Source organism: Anomaloglossus baeobatrachus, chromosome 2 (genome assembly GCF_048569485.1).
Source record: "Anomaloglossus baeobatrachus isolate aAnoBae1 chromosome 2, aAnoBae1.hap1, whole genome shotgun sequence".
Taxonomy (NCBI): domain Eukaryota; kingdom Metazoa; phylum Chordata; class Amphibia; order Anura; family Aromobatidae; genus Anomaloglossus; species Anomaloglossus baeobatrachus.
This window is the reverse complement of record NC_134354.1, coordinates 454,454,518-454,471,024: the sequence shown is the minus strand read 5'-3', so window position 1 is coordinate 454,471,024 and position 16,507 is coordinate 454,454,518. Positions and strand designations below refer to the sequence as shown.

Below are 16,507 nucleotides of genomic sequence, written 5' to 3'. Positions count from 1 at the left end.
TCATTCCTCAGTGGCTGCGAGCGCTGCGCTTGTTTTTATCTGACTGCTCCACAGAGGGTCAATGGAGCTGCGGTCACACATCCCACCCCACAGAGGATAAATGGAGCTGCGGTCACACATCCCACCCCACAGAGGATGAATGGAGCTGCGGTCACACATCCCACCCCACAGAGGATGAATGGAGCTGCGGTCACACATCCCACCCCACAGAGGATGAATGGAGCTGCGGTCACACATCCCACCCCACAGAGGATGAATGGAGCTGCGGTCACACATCCCACCCCACAGAGGATGAATGGAGCTGCGGTCACACATCCCACCTGCTAACTGCATTGTATAATGGGCATATAAGTGCCCTGTCAGGGATAAAAGGTCCTAATTCTTCCGATCGGTGCGGTTTCCACTGGTCTGGTTCCACCAGTCAATAAGTTATCACCTACCTACCCTGTGGATCGGTGATAACTTCTCACCAAAGATCCCATTACTGCAAACTACTGTAATTGTACAGTTATTGTGTGTGTGCACAGGAGATGTGCAGGAGCCGCCTGTGCTTTACAGTCAGCGCTAAACTATAGCGGGCATAGCAGCTAATAGATATTTGCATGTAGCTGTAGGGTGGTGGGCCCCTAGAGTTATTTCCCCTGGTAGGCCCCAGACACCCCAGTCCGACCCTGGCCACATATGAAGTAGGCTCATTTGTCCTGTGAATGTGACCTGTGATGATAATTATCTCTTTAACCGGTTTTGCCTTTAGGGTACCTGTATCAGTGTAAAGTGCCTATTATAATACTTGCCATATTACAAGGTTATACCTATCTTTTAAAGTGATCACCAGGAGCAGACACAGAACAGAAAATGAGCTATTTGCCGTCCAATAATTTTTCACAATGTACCCGTTTATGTATCAGTGACAAAATCTGTTTGCAGCTTTGCGGTGGATGTTGGCATCTTTACTTCTTGGGCCCCTGGTTGCACAAATGGAATGGCCACCCTTGGTGATCGCATATTTCACCATTGCCGCAACATGAAAACCACCTGCCTAGGATGGTGATGAACTGCCTCATGCTACCAAATTCTCTTTACCCTTTGGCATGGACTCCACAGACTTCTGGAGGTGTCCTATAGTATTTGGCATGAAGATGTTACCCGCAGATCCTTTATAAGGATTGTCCAATTTTTCTTATTATTTTACAAATGAGCTGTAAATGGCATAATCAGCAGCTCACTAATTCTCTGCTGTCAACAGCTCAGCCGCACAGTCATGGTTTGTGACCCGCCATCACCTTGTAAGTACATTCTGCTCCACAGACCATACAGAGCTCCATTACTAAAAGTGATTAGAGCTGGAGGGGCATGTGACCGGACAAGACACTAGGAGTGCACTAATGTCCCATCCCGTGTTTTTCAATGGAGGCCCCTGATGGAGATATGTACTGTATATAGTAAATCTGAGGTTGTAGACAGCACTTTCCTTGGAGTATACATAGCAGTGTGTATCAGGCCAGGGCGAACAGTGGACTTTTGGCACTGACAACACTGTAAGAAAACTAGCACTGGATTAAATGCTTTGACTATTGTGTCAGAGTTTAAGTAACAGAGATCTCTGTGAGGTGCCAATTGGGTTACATTGTGAGTATTGATGCTGGTTTGAAATCACAGTCTTTGCTACTGTGATTTTCTCACATATACCTATGAACACAATGTCACACAATTTGCTTGGATTTACTCCTTCTCATTTGTACCTGTGTCTTTTTTCAACCATACTAACAATGTCACAATTCAAAACTTAAAGGGAATCTGTCACAAGGTATTTGCTACCTCATCAGAGAAGCAAGGAGAATCTAATGATGTATCACTTAGATTACAGGGTGCAACCATTCTGACACGCACTCAGAATTTTTAGTTTTAGCAATCTAGCAGAGCTGACTGAGCTTTCTGCCCACACCACCCTCTTAATGGAGGTTGTACATTGACAGTGAGGTGCCAATCCCAGCAGGGGTGTGTCAGACTGGCATGCATGTGAATTTGTAGTTCTGCAATGATAAGGGACCAGCTGCTTAAACAAACAGAAAATGAACAACAGATTGGACTGTGATAAGACAGGCATCCCTTAAATTTCTGTGTTAACCCCTACAGCATCCTATCTTCAGCTTACATAGGGAATTTTTCAGCAGGTTTTTGCTATCAAATGTTTCTTCAGTTATCTCTGTCACCCATATGAGCATTGACCACAGGGTTGCCACTAATTCGCTGGTAACAGGTGACACTGGCTCCTATATGGTGGTGATTAAGGGGAACCTGTTACCACTTTTTTGGCCTATAAGCTGCGGCCGCCACCACCGGGCTCTTATATACAGCATTCTAACATGCTGTATATAAGAGCCCAGGCTGGGGGTATAACATAAAAAACACTTTATAATACTTACCTAACAGTCACGCTGTAGGCCTAATGGGCGTCTCCGCTGTCCAGTGCCGGCGCCTCCTCTTTCGGCCATCTTCGTCCTCTTTCTGAAGCCTGTGTGCATGACGCGGCTACGTCATACACACTCGCCGGTCCTGCGCAGGCACACTACAATATTTTGATCTGCCCTGCTCAGGACCTGAATGCCGGCGAGTGTGTATTACGTCGGACCCGTCATGCACTGCGGCTAGAAAAGAAGGAGAGCAAAGATAGGCAAAAGAGGTGGCGCCAGCACCGGACAATGGAGACGCCCATATGGCCAACTGCGCGACTGTTAGGTAAGTATTATAAAGTGTTTTTTATGTTATACTCCCGGCCCGGGCTCTTATATACAGTATGTTAGAATGCTGTATATAAGAGCCCGGTGGTGGTGGTTGCAGCTTATAGGCCGAAAAAGTGGTGACAGGTTCCCTTTAAGTAGACTTCTCTGACAGCAGCTAAAGCAACAATATACCAGAGTTTACCTCCTATTTTTGCACACATTGTAATCCTCAGGTTTGGTGAAGATCTGCTGTCAAAATGAAATGTCACTTCTATACCATCTATACTTGCCAAGCACTGTATGGCTAATTCAGTCAGAGGTATGGATAACGCTGCAGTGTATAGGAGCCCAACAAACCATTACCATATCTCAGCTTTATGGACCGTGTAAGTGGGGAGAAAAGTCTTTGGTATTTTCAGCACCCCTCCATTTTTATTTCTAGTCCATAGTTTGGCTTGAAACATTACAGATATGTTCCTTTAGACAAAGTTGTTTGAGCACTATGGTGCTTCTGCCTGCAGCATCCGAATGTGGACAGCTGAAGCCAACAGCAGCAGCATACTACTGCTATGAAAGGTCAATCAGGAAAGCACTGCCCCTTCCCCCATCAAACAGGAAGTCAGAAAGTAGGACAGTAGTGCGTTCCTGACTGGGAACTTAAGACAACCCCTTTAAGAGATATTTCGCCATATTTTTTTTTATTTTGCAGAATTGTTTCCTCTGTTCACGGAGTTCTTGCTGCTGTTTCTGGGATAATTGTTGTAACTTCCTGCAAAGATGTGAAATATAGCAGGTAAGTGCAAGGGAACAGGGGCGCAGAATATATTCTATGTGCACATTGTTATACTTTAACATTTCTCTTTTTATCAGAAGTGTGTATGGATAGATAGATAGATAGATAGATAGATAGATAGTATATAGTTAGATAGATACAGATAGTTAGATAGATCGTTAGACATAGATAGATAGATACTGAACAAAACTATGAACACAACACTTTTAGTTTTTGCTCCCATTTATCATGAGCTTAACTGAAATACCTAAAGATTTTTTCTATACACAAAAGGCCTTTTTCTTTCAAATATTTCACAAATATGTGTAAATCTGTGTTAGGCCTCCTTCACATGTCCGTTGAAAAAAATGCACGCGTTGCACAGTCCGTTTTGTCCATCTGTTTGTCATCCATTTGCTGTTCATGTGACAGTGTGACATGTCCTGAAAAAAAAAAGCATGACATCGAGATGAATGTTTTTTTGTGTTAAAGATGTAGAGACACATTGATAGAGATCGATGAATGGATGGATAGATAGAGACTAGTGATGGGCAATCCCAAACTAAAGTTCGGGGTTCGTACCGAACACATAGTGTTCGTGCACATGATCCCGAACACAAGCTTTCCTGGGAAACTGGTGTGGTGTTACAGTTCGGGTCCAGGGGCTGTAAAAAAGCACATTATTAAAAATATTCTGATTATACTTACTGGTCCCGCAACACGTCCTGCAGACTCTGTCTCCTGGCCGCTTCTGCTTCCGCATCCGATCATTGCTGTCCCCCCCGGTAATCACCACTGAATAAAGGACCGTCCATGATGTCATAGCTATATGACCAGTCTGGTGTGAATGTTGTACAGACATTGGCTTACAGACTGGTCACATGGCTATGACGTCATTGAAGGTGCTGTTAACTGAACTTTGACTGTCACTGTGCGAGTGTCGCATCGGCATCACCGGTATGGCCGCACACTCTCCTGACAGGAGCGGTCGGCTGCATGTATTTCCATGCAGCTGAGGCGCTCGTGTCCAGAGAGTGTCAGTCTATGCAGGGTGATGCCGATGCGAGACTGCATGAGTCATACGCAAGCGGCCGGGAAACAGAGTCTGCATGACAATGACAATCTTTATTATTAACTATATTCATTATTTTACATCCCGCCCCATCCCATAACTGTAAGCCCCGAGTTCGGTGTTCAGACGCAAGTTCGTATTATCACGATTCCGATCTCAATCTTTACAAAATGTTCGGACAAGGCTCACGATCCTGAACATCGGGGGGATCACCCATCTCTAAAAGAGACAGATAGATAGATAATACGTACATAGCTGCATAGATTGTAAAGCTATTTAGCCAAATAAATAAATAATGAAATGAAAAAAAATTACTTGTGGTTTCCCCTATTTTGATAACCACCTCAGGTAAAGCAGACAACTGCAGGCTGTAACCCTTAGCTTTCTGCTTTACCTTGGCTGGTTATCAAAAATAAAGGGAAAATCAGACTGTTTTTTGTTTTTATAAAAAAACAACATTGGGTCCCCCTCATTTTCAGAACCAGCCAAGGTACTGTAGACAGCTGGGAGTTTGTAGTATTAGTGTAGGAAGGCCCTCAGCTGCCCCAGAAGTAGCGCCTCCATTAGATGCCCCAATTCTTTTACTTTACGCATCTCTTCCTGATTGCCCTGGTACAGTAGAAATCAAGGTAACACGTGGGGTCGATGTCAGTGACAGCTGGCATCAAGCCCTGCTGTTAGTAATTGAGAGGCATTTATCAGACATCCCCATTACTAATCCACTAGATATAAAAAGAAAAAAAAAACAAAAAATATTTCATTTTATAAAACACCCGATGACTCATGCCCTCATTCACCAATTTGCTAAAAAAAAAAAAAGCCATGAAGATCCAACGAATCAGAAGTAGGTCACAAAAGCGAACCTGAAAGACATAAAAAGAGAATTAAAGACATAAAGACCGGACACAGTCCCTCATTCACCAATTTATTCTCATAAGAAGTCCCATGCAGCTCCAATGTAATTCACATGGAGGTCCCATAATGTTCCTCGACTCAGTTGCCCAGCGTATGGAGAACGTTCAAAGCACAAGCCCCATAAGCTGTAGCAGCAGCCACTAACAGGTCTCATTCTGCGCTCCACGAGAGCTGGCGGCTGGCACAAGCGGTGATGTCTTAATGTCTTATGTTACTGCAGTTCACAGCAGCCGAGCCACACAAAGAGTAGCACATGAGCTGGTGGCTACTACTGTAACCTTATGATGTCACCACTCGTCACTATACTCGGCTCTCGCAGAGCACAGCCCCCAGGTGTCTGCTGTACTTTGGCTGGTCATGAAAACTGGGGGTCCCCATGCCGTTTTTTAAATTGTCGGGTTTTTTTTGTATTTATTTTTACTCATGTTCATTTTTATTAACCAACGTAATTACACAATCTAAATAATATAGATTTTTCCCCAGCAAAAACAATACGGAGAAAAAGGAAAGAACACATTTAGTCACAAAAAATACACCTGAGTTGTATAGTGAGTCCATACCCAACATCAATATAGGTCACAAATTAAATATTCCATTTCAGTATGCTACCCATGACGTAAAATAGCCCACATTGTTTCCAGCAATTACATTTTATGTTTAAATAATTTATTTTTAATTAAAAAAAACTGTGTGGGATCCCCTCTATTTTTGATAACCAGCCAAAATACAACAGATATCTGAGGGTTGCAGCCCGCATCCATTGCTTTAGCTATGCTGGCTATCAAAAATAGGGGAAACCACACATCTTTTTTTCTTATTTAATTATTTATTCAGCTAAATAGCTGTGCAAGCTATGTAGCTATCTATCTACCATGTATCTATACTTTATCTAGACTTTCACATCTTTTACATATTAGAAAACATTAATTTCAGTATGATCTGTTATTTTCCTTTATGTGTCACACAGATGACATCCGTGTGCTGTACATATTTCTGCTGTCAGAAAAAAAGTGGACATGTCTCCGTGTGGATCACATGGACAACCTTGTGGTTCAGATGGACACATGGTCCATGTGAAAACAAAGAGATGTGAAGATGCCCATTGATTTTAATTAGTATGGGTGTGAACGTGTCTCTGATATGTGTGTAAATGGACAACACATGTACCGGAAACACAGACGTGTGAAGGAGGCCTTAGTGAGCACTTCTCCTTTGCCGAGATGATCCATCCACCTCACAGGTGTGGCATATCAGGATGCTGAAGAAACAGCATAAGTATTGCACAGGTGTGCCTTAGCGTGGGCACAATAAAAGGCAACTCTAAAATGTGCACTTTTACAGTATTGGGAGGCTGCAGGGGATCATTAGCCAGTCTGCTATCTTCCCTGTACAGTGAAAACTGAGATTCATCCATGAAGAGAACACCTGTACAACCGACCAGACACCATCAAATGTGAGCATTTGCCCACTCAAGTTGGTTATGACTACAAACTGCAGTCAGGTGGAGACCCAGATGAGGATGACGAGCAGCAGATGAGCTTCCCTGAGACAGTTTATGACAATTTTTGCAGAAATTCTTTGGTTATGCATACCGATGCTAATTGTACACGCCTCAAAACTTGCGACATCCGTGGCATTGAGCTGTGTGATAAAACTGCACATTTCAGTGTGGCCTTTTATTGTGAGCAGCCTAAGGCACACCTTTGTAATAATCATGATGTCTAATCATCTTTATATGTCACACCTGTGAGGTGGATGGATTATCTCAGCAAAGTAAAAATGCTCACTAAGGCCTCCTTCACACGTCCATGTCTCCGGCACGTTTGGTCCATTCCCTCACGTGCCTGAGACACGGGCACACATAGACCCATTAAAGTCAATGGATCTGTGCTCACGTGCGTGTTTTGCCATGGACCGTGTGTCCGTGTGGAGCATACGTGTTCCCGTGTGCTCCACACATAGACATGTCCGTTTTTCTCCAGCATCATGGGTGTCACACGGACCGCACAGATGTGATCCGTGTGACACGCACCGGAGAAAACACACGTGTCGGAAATAAAAAGAATTTCTATACTCACCTTCTTCAGCGTTGCTGTCTCTGCCGCTGCTGTCACTTGCTTCCGACCCCCGCTCATTATGCTCATCGCATATTCACTCCACTGCGGGCGGAAGCAGCATCGGGGAGTTGGCAGGATCGGAGACCGAAGATCAGCACCACGGACAGTGACCACAAAGATGCAGCATGTCAATTCTTTTTGCGTTTTTCACCCTTTGAATGCATTGGACAAGAACGCATCAAAAAACGCATGTGGTTTTTTTATGTGTTTGTCCTGTGGGTGCTTTTTGTGAGTTTTTTTGGGACCAAAAATGCTGAAAAAGATGTGGCCTGCGGACATAGCCTAAAGGCCCCGTTACACGGAACGACATCGCTAACGAGATGTCGTTGGGGTCACAGAATTCGTGACGCACATCCGGCCTCGTTAGCAACGTCGTTGCGTGTGACACGTACGAGCGACCGCTAACGATGCAAAATACTTACCAAATCGTTGATTGTTGACACATCGTCCATTTCCAAAATATCGTTGCTGCTTTTGGACGCAGGTTGTTCGTCGTTCCTGAGGCAGCACACATCGCTAAGTGTGACACCCCAGGAACAACGAACACCACCGTACCTGCGTCCTCCGACAACGAGGTGGGCGTGATTTTCATGCGGCTGCTCTCCACCCCTTCGCTTCCATTGGACGCCTGCCGTGTGACGTTGCTGTGACGCCGCACGAACCGCCCCCTTAGAAAAGGGGCTGTTCGCCGGCCACAGCGACGTCGCTAGGAAGGTAAGTATGTGTCACAGGTACTAGCGATATTGTGCGCCACAGGCAGCGATTTGCCCGTGACGCACAAACGACAGGGGCGGGTGCTTTCACGAGCGACATCGCTAGCTGTGTCGCTGGGTGTAAAGCACCCTTTAGTGATCTATGGAGGAACTTGGTAGCAAGCATTAATTTGGCATACAGCGCCAAGACAGGAGATAATTATGTAGAACATGTTTCTTGTTGAAATCAATGAATGTCCATATAATGCATGGACATGGCTAGGCCCAGAGTGATGATCTAGAGGGACTACTCTAAATAAATGTAAATTGCCTGTCATCTTTACAAACCTAAATAAGAGATTTAAGGGTATGTTCACACAGGGCTTTTTTGGTACTTACTGCGTTTTTTAGCTGCAGATTTGCCTTGGTTTTAAGCAAATCCATGCTAATAAAAAGCTGCTTTTTACAGTACCAGCAAAGTCTATGAGATTTCTGAAATCACACTCACACACACACACACACACCAACACCTGCAGATTTTATCCTGACTGTTTTGTCAAATACCTGCATTTTTGCTGCAGATTTCAAAGAATGAGCATGTCAATTCTTTGCAATGTTTTTGGAACGTTTTTTCATTGATACAACCCATTTTGTAAAAAAAAGCCACCAAAATCACCACTAAAAACTCACCAAAAACGCAGATTACTCAAAGGAGATTTCCTGCCACAAGCTCGGTTTTGGTCAGGAAACAAACTTACCAAAAAAGCTGTGTGTGAACATAGCCTAAGGATTCACTGTGGCTAAAAGGACAAGAATGGAAGTAGTCAGAGATCATGCACTAATCCTTAAAAGATAATGTGTAAGGAATGTGTACACATGCTCCTCTTTTTGCAGGATTAGCCCACTTAATGGTCTCAAAATGTATGAAAATGAGCTTTCCAGAACATTTTGTAGGTATTTTGTGGCCATGCTACTTAAAAATTTCTCACTAGCAGAGATACAAATGTTATATGTTAGGATTTATATGTTAATCTAGTTATTTATTATCAAGGACCTGTCCCACAGAGCTAATGACAGATGTGTAGACACCATGAGCAAAGGATTCCTGGGCCAAGAAAGTTTATGCACTAGTTTGTCCATCTCTGAGCTTTACTAACTGAAGCTAGTTATGAGGTCATAGGAGATAAACTGCCAGGAACAAGCTTGTGATGTAACAGAATTTTTTTTACTATAATCTACATATCTCACAGCAGCTTTTCTGATGGGATTTTTTATGTCACATTGTATCATGAGCTGTCTGAAAACCATTTATAATGTTACTATAGCTTACCACAAGGACTAAGATACACTTGTGAAATCATAATAACTTACCAGGCTGAAACTGTCGTGATGTTACAGCAGGTCAACTGACAACTCATTTGTGAGGTCAAAGCAGCTCAGCTGAAAACTCAGTTGTGATATCACAGCAGGTCAACTGACAAAAACTCACTTGTGAGGTCACAGTAACGCAACTGACAAAAACTCACTTGTGAGGTCACAGCAGGTCAACTCACAAATAACTCACTTGTGAGGTCAACGCTGCTCATCTGACAAAAACTCACTTGTGAGGTCACAGCAGGTCAACTCACAAATAACTCACTTGTGAGGTCAACGCTGCTCAACTGACAAAAACTCACTTGTGAGGTCACCACAGCTCAACTTGCAAAAACTCAATTGTGAGGTCACCACAGCTCAACTTGCAAAAAGTCAATTGTGAGGTCACCGCAGCTCAACTGGCAAAAACTCACTTGTGAGGTCACCACGGATCAACTGGCAAAAACTCACTTGTGAGGTCACCACGGATCAACTGGCAAAAACTCATCTATGAAATAACCCCTTTAATATATTTAAAATAAATATATCTTTTTTTTTTAAGATTCTGGTAATATTCTTTTTCATGTTTTTCATCGTATAAACAATTTTCCCCAGGCCTGTATAGAGGAAATGGGTGATGGATATGACTTTCCTAGGAGATTCAGCTGTTTGCCAGGGGTACAAGGAACAGGACTCAGGGTGATTAGCTAGTCACCAGTGTCTGCTTCCTGAGAGGGGCTGACTGATGAAACAGCCCCTTTAAAGTGGTTTTAATTCTAGAGGACTATGCTCAGCCATTTGTCTTGCTGACTTATTTCCAAATTTAATCAGCACATAGTAATACATTTTTGGAAATTGACAATGCAGAGTGTCCAGTTATTTCCTCAGTGGTTAGCACTGTTGCTTTGCAGTGCTCGGATTCTGGGTTCAAATCCCACCAAAGACAAAATCTGCGAGGACTTTGTATCATCTCCTTGTGTTTACGCAGGTTGCATCTGTTATTCCAGTTTAACCCAACATTCAAAAAAAGATACTAATATTCTATTAGATGGAGTCCCAGTAGGTACACAGATAATTATGACTGTAATGTATTTTGGAATATGATAGAACTTTTTATATATGCAAAATAAATAAAAATGAAGACTCACAGTAATCAAGTTAACTCCAGTTTACTAGGCGGTTAGAGAGAGAGCTTTACATGAACCAGTGCTGCTACCTACCCCAAACTAAGCATTTATCCTAATTAGAGATATTATAATTAGTTGCGATTAAGTGTCCATGTGCTGAGTCTGTCTCTGTCTCTGTCTTTTTAGCATTCTAGCAGACAAGACTCTAAAAACCTGAATTCTACAGGCATTCAGTATTAGCGTAAGTTCACACTGCGTCTTGTTGTGCTTGAAAATACAAAAAAATGCTAAAAAGCTTATACTCGCTTCTATGGAAAAATATCATGTTCAGGCTTTTGAGCTTATTTTAAACACTTTGAAAGGAAGCCTAGTGTTTAAAAGAGGTAACCTGTATACTCTTCAGGTGTTTTCTGCTCTGAAGACGCTCAATACTTTACAATAGAAGTCAATGTAAAACTCAAAGAACCCCCAGAAAACACCCAAGCTTTTTTACTGTTTCCGCTATAAACATTTTCTTTATTGCTTTATGTATTTAAGGGTAAGACCGCACTTTGCGTTTCCACCTGCGTTTCAGGTGCTTTTTAGGTCCGTTTTGAGAAGCACCTTTTTCATGCCAAAAGGCATGCGTTTTGATTTTCCAGCAAAGTCAATGGAAAATGGTGATTTTCTGACCGCACTTTGCGTTTCTAAACGCTGCGTTTAATTTGCATATTTTGTGGCAAAAACCATGCGTTCAAAGAAGCAGCATGTCAGTTGTTTTTGCCTTTTTGGGTGCGTTTTGCTAACATTGAAGTCAATGAGAAATGGCAAAAACCAAGATTCCAGCAAATTCCTGCGTTTTACCTGCTTTTTCAGTGCAGAAAACATGCGTTTTGGACTTCCAAAACGCATGCTTTTAGGACATCAAAATAGTGATTTGATATGTCCCTTTACACACACACATAATCCGACAATTAAATTAAAGAAAAATAGGCATTTATTGCTTTTTTTCTATAAAATGTATATTACCTCTATAATTTTATGAAATATATCTATTTTCATTATTTTTCCCATTAATATAGATTTGATCCTTTTTTTTCTCTTTTTTCATTGTGTTTGACTGTTTAAATTTTATTAAGCTGTGTCTTGATGTTCAAAACGCATCTGTCAAAATGCAGGTGAAAAAGCATGCAAAAAGCGCTGAAAACGCATCTAAAACGCGGTAAATACGCATGCGTTTTCAGCACTAAAGTTCAGAAAAAGGCAACTTTGGTCAAATCAATTAAGCCCAAAACGTGCGTTTAGAACTGCAAGTAGGTGAATGCAAAGTGCGGTCTTACCCTAAAAGAAAAACATCAGGAAAAACCCCAAAGAAAAATGCAGATAAAAGGGCACCAAAATAACCGTAGCAAAAGATGTTTGACGATTACAAAACACCAGAGCAAAAGGGAGTTTACTGGTTTAACTGCTTGAAAAATGGAAAAAGATTTGTAGAATCAGGAATGCTTAGGGATTTTTACAAGGTATTTGTTTTAGGGGGGTTTTTTAAGCAAGTGACAGATCCTCTTTAATATAGTCTTGTGAACAATAAAAGTAAAAAAATAAACTGCAGAAATTAAAAAGATATATTTAACATAACAAACTGATTTAAATAATCATTTTCTGCTGACACATTCTCTTTAATGTTAAGTCATCGTGTAATTATATAGTGGATGCGCCAGTCATCATCGAAAATATAGGCCATGAAATTCCTTCTTGCGGGTGGAGAGGAAGTTGTCCTGATAAGCAAAAGTTTTTATGGATCATTCCTGATGTTATAAAGTTAATTAGTGACACATAATTATAACCCTCATTAGAGATGGTGACGAGTCATTGCAGCATTTGCTTAGGATAATGTGCTATGCAGTGACCAGGAGAAATTCCAAGAGTGAAGAAACAAGCAATTTTCATTGACCTGGTTTCTGTGTCGGGTATGAAAGAAGCCCTGCTTGTTCAGATTACATTACTTATTTCAGTTTTTATATTATGTAAAGCGTTTAAAGAGGTTATCCGGGACTATTTTATTTTTTCGTTTTTGGAATAAGAACTTACAGGCAGGTAGCTGCCAACCGGCGACAGCTCACAGTGGCAGAGTAGTCACAGTCCACTCCTGCCTAAAATTCTGAAGCTTTTGTTGACCTCACATTGACGGAGCAGCTGCTTCTCTTCCACTCTGTTCTATTGATGGGGCATCACTACTGGTGTCTTGCTGAATGACAGATGGGTCTCTGCTGTGGGGAGTCAATCAGCATGACGTGAGGTGTCACACCTCGTTGACAGAGCAGCCCCTGAAGAGAAAACTGCTCTGTTGACATGAGGTCAAATGAAGCAGCCAGAGTAGTCCCTTACCATTCTAACCTGTTGCCGGTTAGCAACTACCTGCCTGTAAGTTCTTAGCTCCATGAGAAAAAATAAAATAGCCCCGGATAATTCCCTTTAGTATTTTCAGCAAGAAAAAGGATATTAATTGAATGTGTATATAATATCAAAATTTCTAATACATCTTATGTAACAACATCTCTTCCTGCAGTTACTGAATATATCAATACTTGAAACATTAATACTCCATCGATCTGTTTTTACTCAGGAGTCAGGACCGTATAGTTCTATTATTACCAAGCATCCCTTGCATTCGGAAGAAAGCTGGAACTGTCTGCTAGAGGAACTTGTGGGGGGTAAATCCCACTCTGGAGTGTGATCACATCCTCTAGGAGTTAGGACTTTTTAAGAACTAATGCAGAAACTATATTGAAAAATTGTTAAACTTTTCAAAATGTCATGAAATACTTTTTACATCTTGAAGTTGGAAAGTCAATTTATATCTCCAAATGAAAGGGTTTTTCTAATGTTCCCTTTTCATGAGTGCACCGATTTTTGGCCTCCTGGCTTCCTACTTGCCAAGGGCGGGTTTGTTTCTTTAGAGTTAAATTTTGTCCCTCTGGTATGGTTGTGCCATTAGTCCAAACTCAGCACTCTTCCAGGCGGCTGGCACATGCAGCTTTACCTTTCCAGCATGGGAGAAGCAGCGGTGGATTAAAGCTGCCCGGATCCAGCAATAAAGTAGGCTTCAGAGCGCTGTGAGCAGGCACTAAATTCCAGAGCTTAAATGTGGCGTACATTCCTTACCTAGCTAATGGATTTTCTACAAAGAAGTACAAAATGATAAGACATCTTACAAAACTGGAAACAAGTGACTGAATACATAAGTATAAGTGTTTACTGATGCTGTATTTTTTTTCCACAGACACTGGCTGGCTACAGCATATATGTGGTTTGTAATCCCGTACATGGTGTATGACACATATGCAATGTATCTGCGCCATTGGTTTAAGTGTAAAGACAGCAAAATCTTAAATGGGAAAGATCACTTTTCTGCAGCAATGAACAGCCTTCTAAAGAAAGAATTTCTAATGCTTGTTCATCACATATCTATCCTGACCATCCTTGTGCCAATTGGACTGGTAAGTGCATGAAGCAGTAGAACTGAATGTAAGGCCTCTTTCCACGTCGTGTCTCCGGTACGTGTTTGATCCGTTTCCTCACGTACCGGAGACACGGGCACACGTATACCAATTAAAATCAATGGTTCTACGCTCACATGCGTGTTCTGCCTTGGACCGTGTGTCTGTGTGGAGCATCCGTGTGTCCGTGTGCTCCACACGCCAACATGTCCGTTTTTCACCGGCATCACGGGTGTCACACGGAATGCAAACGGACCACACGGAGGTGTTCCGTGTGACACGCACCGGAGAAAACACACGTTTTTGAGTAAAAAAAAAACACTTTACTCACCTTCTCCAGCCCTGCTGTCTCTGCCGCTGCTGTCACTTGCTTCCGACCACCGCTCATTATGCTCATGGAATATTCACTTCACTACGGCCGGAAGCAGCAGCAGCGGGGAGTCGGCAGGACCGGAGACCGAAGATCAGCACCACGGACAACAACGCCAGGGACAGGTGAGCAGAAAGTTCACGTTCTCCGTGTGTTATCACAGATAACACACGGAGAAAATACGTGTGCCATAAACACTGCTCATGGAAGGCAAAACGCACCTCTGACACGTCCGTGAAAAACGTGCGAGGTTTTTCACGGACGTGTGAAAGAGGCCTAAAAGACAAACATTTCATTGTATAATTCCCCCCAGAATCACCATCACTCTTATACATTGGCTGTATGTGGTACTAAATAGAACTGAGCTAAAACACCAGACACAAACCCTGGACATTTGTGGTGGGGGGAAAAAAAGATGACTTTTTTTTTCAGCTGTAGTTAAAGGGTTTGTCCGCTACTTGGACAGCCTCTTCTCAATCACTATATTTTTCCTATGTAAAATAACAAAAGCTATACTCACCTCAAGTGTGGGCGCCATTATAGATATGTCAGCACCTGGTTTCCCGAGGCTCAGGTGATGTTATGTCGTCACGCGAGCCCTGCAGCCAACCAGTGGCTACTTCACTCTCATCTTCTTTTGACGAAACTGACACGCAGAAGAAGTGAAGGCTACTGTTGCTCTCGTACTTCCTCTGGACATCGGTTTTCCCTGAAGGAGCCAGAGTCAAAATGTCACATAAACCCTGGGAAACCAGACTACGAACTTACTGGAAAGGCATTCCTACTGGCAGAAAGTATAGGTATTGTTATTTTGCATGGGGGAAAATATAGTCCCAAGTAGTGGAGAACCGCTCTAAGACTTGTCAAGGGGTTTGCCATGCTTGCAAAAAATCTGCAGTCATTCTATGTGACGGTCAGGGCCGGATTATAGGCGGGGCAGGCGGGGCTGGAGCCCAGGGGCCCCCACCAAAAGAGCTTCTAAGGGGGCCCCCACCATACTTGGCACTAGGCAGCTGTCAGCATTTTTTTTTTCACACCCTCTCCCCCTCCGTAAAGACAGTCTAATAAATCAGCTGTGTTTTCGGGGGGGAGCACCGCTATTTATTTTCATCTGCGTCTTTAAGACGCAAAAACAAACTGCGGGCACAGGACGCTGATTGACCTCGGAAGTACCAGCGGCCGCTTGAACTTCCGGGGTCAGAGGTGTGCTAATGCTCCCTGCTATGTGCTGCGGCCGTACCTAGAAGCAGGGGCACGGTGTGGTGGGCCGCTGTCTGCTGTCCCCGCTGCGCTCCTTACATGCCAGGCACACTAGCAGGAGCAGGAGGCTCTGCTGTGTGCCGGCTCTGCTGTGTGCCGGCTCTGCTGTGTGCCGGCTCTGCTGTGTGCCGGCATGTACACTGCAGAGGAGCGCAGCAGAGCCGATGACCGCAGCTTCCTGTTTCTGTTCCTATTCAAATGTATTTGCGTCTTTCAGACGTAAATACATTTGAACAGCGCACCGGGACTGGGCCCCGCCCCCGACGTGCAGCAACGTGATGAGATCAGCACCTTGCTGACGTCATCACAGTGCTGCCGGCGACACACTGGGGACATGAGGAAGCGAGCGCTCCATGAAGGAGCTGAAGACACAGGTGTAATTAATGGGGATGAGTGAGGAGGGGCAGAGGACACATAACGGGGAACATTTGTGAAGGAACACAGCTCTGTGACAGGCAGAGGAGGAGTACTGTATTCCGAGGAAGGGGGGGAGGCAGGAGTGTGTAGGGATGGAGCAGTGTAATTTGTGTGTGTAGGGGGTGATGAGGGTTGTATTGTGTGTGGGGGGAGGGGTAATGGAGGGTGCATTGTATTGTGTGTGGAGGGAGGGGTAATGGAGGGTGCACT

At 43.3% G+C, this 16,507-nt stretch overlaps 1 protein-coding gene and 1 long non-coding RNA gene across 2 annotated transcripts in view; one reads left to right on the top strand and one right to left on the bottom strand.

Annotated features, from left to right (window-relative positions):
* TLCD3A (TLC domain containing 3A) overlaps positions 1 to 16,507 on the top strand; it is a 114,453-nt gene that overhangs the window by 83,533 nt on the left and 14,413 nt on the right. Inside the window, exons 2-3 of the mRNA XM_075334217.1 lie at positions 3,433 to 3,516; positions 14,034 to 14,250. Of these exons, the coding sequence (XP_075190332.1) occupies positions 3,433 to 3,516; positions 14,034 to 14,250 (301 nt within the window). The remainder of the gene's footprint in view (positions 1 to 3,432; positions 3,517 to 14,033; positions 14,251 to 16,507) is intronic.
* On the bottom strand, positions 3,414 to 9,829 carry LOC142290264 (uncharacterized). Its single transcript, XR_012750254.1, has 4 exons — positions 9,663 to 9,829; positions 5,365 to 5,430; positions 3,764 to 3,938; positions 3,414 to 3,492 (listed from the first exon to the last, which is right to left on the bottom strand). It is a non-coding gene; the product is annotated as an uncharacterized LOC142290264 (long non-coding RNA).